An 8,843-nucleotide genomic window follows, 5' to 3' on the forward strand; every position below is an offset into this window, starting at 1 on the left:
CCCTCTCCACTAAAGAGAACCAAGTACATGCTGCTGACATTAAATGATGCCCAACGTACATTAAAAAGTCTGCTTCAAGCCAACTGGCCCATAATGCCAGAACTTATCCTGGTTTCCATAGTATTAAAGTGACTAGGAGTATTCTGCTCCCCAGTGGATGGGATGTATTTTATCACAGGGCTACCTCACCCTCCCAGCATTATTTCACTGTAGGTAAAGTCTGCATCATTCCCCCCTAAAGTAGATGGGATGCTATTTCATCATAGGGTTACCCCCTAGCATTATTCGCTGGGACCCATTCATACACCTGGGTGGAGAGACACTATGGGGGTTAAGTGTCTAGCTCAAGAACATATGACACAATGACCCTCAGCCAGGGCTTGAATCCGGACCACTTGATCCGGGGTCCCGCGCCTTTCACGTTTCCCATACATGTGCTCGAAACTACGGCACCTGCTTTGCAGACTAGGGTCCAGCATGCTAACCATTAGGCCACTATGCCTCCCATACCATTATTTCACTGGTATCCATTCATACACCGGGGTGGAAAGAGGCACAATGAGAGTTAAGTGTCTTGACCAAGAACAAAACACAGTGTTTCACAGTTTTGATTACCAGAGCTTGCCTTTATTCAAATACGTCAGAGAGACATTTAATGCACTCAACCAAACAAAAAAAGAAGAGTATAAATACAGCAACTCACAAGATTATTCATTGACAGTTAACAAGTTTAGAATGGAAATTACATGTGTATCATTTCTTTGATTAACCTAACCTAACTAATCCAAATGTATAAATTGAATTCTAAGAGAAAGCTGCGGCAAAAAATGTGTCTTTTTGAAAACTGCTCATCATCATTCCAGACCCAGCAGTTCCACATCAAATATCAAGATGGCATTAGGAGGAATAGTGAGCAAGGTTAAGGAAAAGAATCAAACTACTAATAATAGCAACTGTGTTGCTCCAGAAAATACCTGGCAATACTCTCCCCCCCCCACCCCACATTATACTGCAGAGGGACCCCACTTCCCCTCTGGAAATTCCAGTTTAGGTTCAAACATTAAATTAAAAATTGTGGTATTTAAATCTCTCTTCCAGGGAGGGGGCGGGGGGGGGGGGTACTCCCAGTAGTGGCCTATACAAGGGGGCTCTGTTTGAAAGGGCTATCATTATCACTCAGGTGTAGGAAAATAAAAAGTCAAAGGATTGGGATTTCACGAGCTGAAGTATACAAAAAACTAGGCAAACTGTTATTTAGTTATTTTAAAAAGGTACCGGTATTTCAAAATATCTGAAACAGACCCAAAGAACGGTAGTCTATTTTGCAGCCGTTTTTAGTGTCGTCACGCAAGACTCCTTGTGGGGAGGAGCATTGCGTGGCGACACTAAAAACGGCTACGAGGGAGACTAGATGAATGGTTGATTTATTTAGTATTTTAAAAGTGACTGCCATCTTCAGGTTGAAAACGTGGCTAGTAGGTTGAAAACAAGTTTAACCTGAAACCCAATTTTACCTACAACATATTATTATATGCCTAGCTGGATAGGGAAGGAGAAAGTACAATAACCTAACCAGGGCTTGAGCCCAGCTACATTAATGTAGCCTTAACACAATGCCAGAAAAATAAATGAATGTAAAAGGATATACACCAGAGACACCCCTCGCTCCATACCCATAGTCAGGAGAACAAGTCAGCTTTGCTCGTTGACCTACTGTCATCTGAAACAAAAGAAAAGAACACACATCATTAATTTTGGTAACCAGGGTTAACATATAAGAGGGTTTTCAATTAACTAACACTGTAAAACCAAAACCAGAGTTATAACTACATCTGACCACCCATGACAGCACATGTTTTTAATAATAATAATAATAATAATAATAATAATAATCACTTTTTTATAGAGGGTAAACACAAACAGTAAAAAACTGACAAACCAGTGCCCCAATAAAAACAAAAGAAAAACTCTAACAACAAACAAAGAAAACATAAATAAAAAAAAACTAGTAATACCTAAAAAAAAAAAAAAATAAAATGATCAAATTTTACCGCCCCTATAGGCTCCTTATGCTGGGTATCCAGAGGCGCACCTTCCGCCGACCCCCGGACAGGTCACCGTATGCCAGGAGACCCGCCCCACACAGCCCCGCCCCCGGGCCAGCAGAGGCGCAGGAGCCCCCGAGCCAAAGGCAGGGCCGCGGAGAGCGCAGGAAAGAGACGAGCCCCGCCGGGCCCCGGATCCCTATATGTTTACAAACTGGCGTTTAAAAGGGGCTTTCTCAAGGATTTTCCCAGATTTTTGAAATTTACATATGTCGTACAGAACCTAAAAATAATGGTCCATTTTTATTAAAAATTGCTATATTAGAGCATTGAAACTATTAACAAGCATCTTTCACTGCAGATGGCTCAGATGGAAATGGATTGCAACTTTTCAAGTTGTTTCCACATGTCCTCAAAAAATTGATATTTTTAGCTGTAGCCTAAAATATGTATATATGTTGCAGTTAATTTTTGATCTCAGTTAATTTTTTATTTTAACTAGTTAGTTTTTTTCTAACTAGTTGATTTTTTTAACTAGTTAAATAATGGGGTTAGGGTAAGGGTATTATATATTTAAAAAAAAAAATAGTAGTTCATCCAAAGTTTCCTTCGTGGCAAAGTGGATAAGGGGTTGGACAGCAAATCCAGAGGTTGAGAGTTCAAATCCAGTGCAGGTTAGTAAAAAGGAAAAATAAATAAATGATAGTACTTAGGGGAGCGGGATAACAGCAGATAGTAGGGGAGGGTTAGTAAGGATGGGGGGGGGGGGTATGAGATATCAAGGGAGGGGAGGTGTTCTACTTTTTCTACTTATTACCGGTAACCTAGAATAAAAAAAAAACTAGTTAGAAAAAAAAACTAACTAGTTAAAATAAAAAAATTAACTGAGATCGAAAATTAACTGCAACATATATCTATAACTTAAAAAATATGAATGTTAATACCTGGGCTACTCCTTCATCCCAACCTGAAACAAAATTTTAAAAAATGCTCATTAACAAGAAACAACTGCTGGTACAGTTGAGTTCAAGAGACAACTGTTTTATTCCGTATGTACATGTTGTACATACATCAATATCTAAAGGTAGTTTGCATTTTTTAATTTACGAAAAAATACCATTCGCTTTAATTAGAGGTTTAAGGGTCAAACCTCTAACTCTGTGCAAATATAGTGGAATCTGACAGCAATAATATTATTACTTACCACAACTACTTCGCTTTCACTGCCTCCACTTTGGTTGTAACTTTTATTCAGCATTTTATCACCAGTGTTTGCAATGTAGCTTATCATATTTGGCTTATCTCAGTGCTTATATTGTAACTTTTATTTTGCATATAAATACCACTGAAACTATTGTAATAATTAGCTTGATTGCTGGTGGCTTCCACCATAAACTGTTGTGTTATTTGCATCATTCTATACTTACAATAGAGATGTTGGAGTGATTTGAGAATACCGAGCCACTTAATTACATATCTCTGAACGCTTTTTAGAACAAAGCATATAGGAACCATCCAAATTCAATGAGATGCAAATATAAAGTGGCCCAGTATTCAGACAGCTTAGCCAAAATGTTTCTACTTGCAGGGCTGTCACTAAGGGCCGGGGGCCGGGGATTTTCCCTGGCTACAACGACTTTGAGCCCAGGCTACTTTGATACAAAACCAAAACATTGGAAAGTGAAAAATACATCAAATGACAAAATTGTGAATTAAAAAACAAACCAATAGTTTATTAGCACAAATTATTATTCACCTTTTAAAGAGAGCAATTTACCATTCATGCGAGACTGTGATTGAAAATGCGTAAATGTTAAACAATGCAATCTTCCTTTGAAAGCGCATGATTTTACGAGGTGTTAGTTTCATCGGATTCTCTTGTTGTCGGAGTTTCTGGTTCCACGTAAAAATGTCATCAAAAAAACGGAATGCAAAAGTGATTTAAATAAACGAAGAAAACTGGATTCCTTCTTATCTTCTGGCTCTGCTTCAAGGTAAGATTATGTTTAACTGAAGAAAAAACTGTTTGGGCTTCAGCATTTCTCTTTCAAATTGACCATGGGGTTGATGTGTGAACGAATATGCACATGACGTGGACTTGCCATAGTTGAACTATGAACAGTTTCCACACAAAAAAAGTCGGCGATCAGTTAACTGCAAACTTGCAACATTATGCATGTGTTTCCTCCTCTTGCCCGTTTTAATGCTGTTTTAATTAGCTATGCCTACACATCAATAAACACAGATCAGTCGTACAGGGCTTGTATATGCGTTCCAGAATCGATTTGATTCTGGCTTGTCCACGTATTCTACAAACCATTTTGATGTTCCCAACACGTTCCTGACGCCATGTTTTTTTGCTCTTGGTCACAAGTTACTTTTACTCATTCCTAGTCTTCCTCAACTTCTCTCTTCTGTCACGCCGTTAGTCACAAGTCAGGCCGTTTCAAATCCCAAACTAAACGATTACTTTCAAAAACTTGTCAGAGTCTTGTCGAATGCCGTAGAGAAAGAGAAAGTAGCAGGTTACAGTGGTGTAAAAATTGCATAAAAACCAATTCATATTGGGAACAATTTTGTTCTTTTCTAAACTCTATCCCGCCCCTGCCCCCCATCAACAGCCAACACTTAAATTACCCCATTACCCCACCTACTTGAGACATAGGCACGCTAAGCGTGCAGGAGTTATTTTTTTTAATTTATGGGGTGGCTTGGGGTGAAACTGGGTGATTGTTCTGTTGGGATGGTTTATGCCATGGGTTGAACTATTTGTGTATGGCGGCCCACGGAGTCACTTTTTGCACAAAATTTGCTTGCAAACAAAATAATTTTCACGTGCATTTTGATACATCAGAACTGTTTTATTCAATACGTAAATTTTCATCATTTAATTGAAAAAACAAAAACTAATTCAATTATCAAAATGTCACAAAATGGCACGTTCTTATTCTGTTTAAAGCGGTTATTTTGTTGCTAGCTTTCTAGTAACCATAACGTGTTACTTTTGTTTGTTACGGAATACTTTTGGCTTTTTGCCAAACACTGTAACACGATATTGTTGTTTTTCTCACTTTTGTAACATGACACCTTTGTTTTTTTAAAACGAACGTAACACGATACCCTTGTTTTTCTCGAAAAAGCCACGTCTCCATATAGACATTGAACGAAAAGTACTATAATAAACGAAGTAATAAACGAATCAAATCAAAAACCACTTTCTTCGGGAAAGTTCTTTAAAGCGCACTACACCTGGAGTAATTGTTTCCTGTCAGAACTGTTCAACAAAGATTTTCGTTCATTCACAACGTAAATTCTATTCAACAAACAAGAACTAATTGAGTTATCAAATTGTCACGGAATGGCACGCTCTTATTCTGTTTTTGCTATCGATCGTAGTTGCTTTTAACAGCAAAGTTAATACTTGTACCGGTTCATTAAATGTTTGAACGAGATGTTTTACAGTTGATTTTTATAGTTACTTTTGCGAAGTTTGTTTGGAAATTGGAAACTTTGTTATGAAGTTGTCAATTACGTTGCGAGTTTGCAAATCAAATTGCGAACTTCGATACAAAGTTCCTAACTTTGGCCCGACTGAACTTTTCAAGTTTGGTAGTTGAGGAGAAACAAGACATGTTGCTCGAAAGTCATGGCGATTACTGAACTAGATGATTTTAGAACTGGTCAAGGAAGGTTGAAGTAGCTTGAAGTGCAAGACAACGTTTCGCATCAGCGATCACGCAAGTCATTTGCCGATAAATAAATTTTATGCATGTAGTAGAAATTTTAACTTTTTTGTATGAAAACACATATTTAACGATTTCTGTGAGGCATAATCTTCACTGTCTTTAATTTCAAGTCTTCTGCGTTTGTAAACCGGATGAAACTGGATGGTTTACCCATATGTAAAATTGATTTTAATCGAAGCCGATGCGACGCGACAGGGAAGACTAATTTGTTTGAGACAACATGTTAACGGCTCGCCCAACATAAAAGTTTTTCATTTTTATGACATTTGTTTCCAACAGTTTTGCGTAGCAAAGCCCTTTTTGATAACATAATTACATAAGGTTTTAACAAATTCGGGCCAAAGTTGGGAACTTTGCATTGAAGCTCACAATTTGATTCGCAAACTCGCAACCTATTTGGCAACTTCGTAACAAACTTAATTTCCCAACGAACTTCGCAAAGCGGACGGCAAAAGTAATGACAACATTATTCTTCAAATCTACATTGTGCAAATGTTATATGTAATTTTTAATACGGTCAGGAAAGCTAGCCTCTCCAAACGTACGCTCGAATAAGAAGAATAACAAGTTAGTGTTGGGCCTTTTGCTCACGGCGTGTGCGTTGTAAGTAGGTGAGCGTTACGAAAAACGTTTTTAATCCAGGGTTAATTCACAACTCACCAATTCCGCCTCCTACAAATCTAAAATCTTCGAACAAAATCGCTCACTACAACTGTGTCAGATTGCTTCCCCCTTATAAACTACAATTTGATTGGTTCTGATAGTACCTGAAATCTGATTGGTGTGACAAACACACATACTTCACTGACCCACTGACTGATTACAGGTCCATCGCGCCGACTAAGAGCTATTTTTGAAAAAATAACTCAAAAATTAGTGACAGCCCTGTATTTGGCTAAGTGAAGCGAAGAGAAATCTAAGAGAGGTTCAAAGTTGGTCAAAACCCTATACAGTTACTGCAATTTTAGCTGTGTATACCCCCTACCCCCACTGGCCAAGATGGCGCTGAATAACAAAGATTGATTGACAGATAAATAAATTTATCATTGACTGAGTGAGTGATTGATTGACCCCATTATGAAAATTCGGATTTATTTCCATATTTGACATATTTGCATAACAGCAAAGTTTCGGGTAAAAAAGCGATCAAAGCCTCCGATCCTGAACTACAGAATACAAGGCCACTTATGTGCAATATCATTGAATAAGAATAGCATCTACCTGTGTTATGCCTCGTTCTATAAAGCTTTCCGACACATGTAAATGAAGTGGACCAAAGTGGCCCTGAGTTCTGTGGTTGACAGCTTGTGTCGATCGTATCAGAGGCCAGCCAATTTAAGAATTTTAAGTAAGCCCAGGGTGGTATGTAGAAATGTATGGAAATATGTAATATATTTGTTTGGTGTTGTATGTTGAAATGGTAATGATAATAATAGAACTCACAGAAAAAAATTTTTTTTTTTTTTGTTTGAAAAAAAGTAAAATTTAGTTTTTTTTTATTTTTTTTTTTTAGTAAGCTTATCATGCTGCAAAATTTTACACATTACCAAAGGGTTCTAACTTTACCTTTTATAACCTGGCCGGTTCCAATCTTGAATTTGAAAGGCCTGCCTTTATCCCTTGAAGAATCGAATTTTTTGCCATTTTCTAGCGTTCCTGTCAAAGAAAAAAGTTATAATACAAACGAAGTGACATTTTAATCTTTAGTTCAAATATGCATGTGCATAGTGTACTAAATTTTAATAAACTCACCCGTGTAATGCACTACCACGGTCTGACCCTTCTGGGGTTTAGCTTCAAGAAAGAAAAACAAAGTTAATTCCTAAAATGTTGTAAGTGTACATTAAAGGAAGGTAGAATACCTCCGTCTCCCGGGTTTATCGTTTCTATCTCCACTCCCATGATGTTCAAAGTTCTCAACAGCCGACTCACTGAATTCTTCCCCGCCTGATCGAAGGAGCACCGCTGAGACACCACGTGACTCTTGTTCGACACCATAGTACTGACAAGGGCTATAAGAGTAGAACTTTTGTATGTATGCCTGCCTCCCCGGTGGATTTTCGTACTTTCAGTACAAAAACCAATCTGGGTAAAATTGTTGAAATAATTTTTTTTTTTATTCTCTTTATGTTAATCTTGTGATATAAGTCATTAAAAATTACGTAGAACCGAGAAAAACCGATGAAAAGTAGAGTAGCATTTTTACTTACCCTACACTAGACAGTATAATATTTTGCTGATTTGTTTTGTTTGGGTCCAAGGTCCCTGCCAGCCGAAGTTTTCTTTCATGTACACACTTGAACGAAAGCAAGCAAAAATTGTTCTCAGACTGTGTCAGCTGCGTTGTACTCTTTCAGGGGATACTTATTTAGTAACCAGAGCAATTCTCAAGTATAAGAAGGCTACGATTCACGAAAGTATAGACGCTGTATAATATAACGAATGGTTAAATCCTTGCAAGCCATCAAAACAGCTTCTTGCAGTCGCCATGAACAATGATGATTTTCATTTTCATCATGGAACATAGACTCAAATAATTTGCGGGATAACAAAGGTATGTTGGCTTACTTATTGCATGGGGCATTTCTCAGAATTGTACTTTTTGTCAACTCTATTTGTTACATTACAATTTTGCGTATATATCAGATTTGCCAAAAAAAGTTCAAAGAGAAATCTACCAGAATGTACATTTCCTTCGTCGACGTACATGTAAATATAGTGATGGGTCAATGTATATTGTCTTAAAAACTTGCTCGATCGCACACATGTGTCGATAATTGCCTTTTCCCTTGCTTATAACTTTATTTTCTAGCCTTGTAATTTTGGTTTTTGGCTTTTTGCCCAAAATATATATTTAAGCCAATACGTCAAACAAATAATCCCACAATGTCGACACATGCAACAAGACCACATGTTATGATCATGATGGTCTGTTCCAGTCAAATTAGTAATTAATTTGAAGATAAAATCTTCTTATTTTTTGGCCTTGTTGATGTCATTGAGGTCCCTGGACAGCTGTCCTGTGATTCATACAAAACCTCAAGTTGACAAA

At 37.5% G+C, this 8,843-nt stretch overlaps 1 protein-coding gene across 2 annotated transcripts; it reads right to left on the reverse strand.

Annotated features, from left to right (window-relative positions):
• Nucleotides 1-597: 597 nt before the first annotated feature.
• On the reverse strand, nt 598-7,804 carry LOC144646115 (peptidyl-prolyl cis-trans isomerase FKBP1B-like). 2 transcript variants are annotated; one of them, XM_078505642.1, is made up of 6 exons: nt 7,654-7,804; nt 7,544-7,585; nt 7,358-7,447; nt 2,990-3,012; nt 1,656-1,720; nt 598-918 (listed from the first exon to the last, which is right to left on the reverse strand). In XM_078505642.1, the coding sequence occupies exons 1-6, from the start codon at nt 7,787-7,789 to the stop codon at nt 855-857; spliced, it is 420 nt and encodes a 139-aa protein (XP_078361768.1). In that variant the 5' UTR covers nt 7,790-7,804; the 3' UTR covers nt 598-854. The 2 variants fall into 2 exon arrangements, with proteins under 2 accessions (XP_078361768.1, XP_078361767.1); XM_078505641.1 differs by having other exon boundaries at nt 7,544-7,579; nt 7,645-7,804.
• Nucleotides 7,805-8,843: the final 1,039 nt, after the last annotated feature.

The sequence above is a fragment of the Oculina patagonica genome, chromosome 3 (assembly GCF_052425735.1).
Source record: "Oculina patagonica isolate OP01 chromosome 3, crgOcupat, whole genome shotgun sequence".
Lineage (NCBI taxonomy): Eukaryota > Metazoa > Cnidaria > Anthozoa > Scleractinia > Oculinidae > Oculina > Oculina patagonica.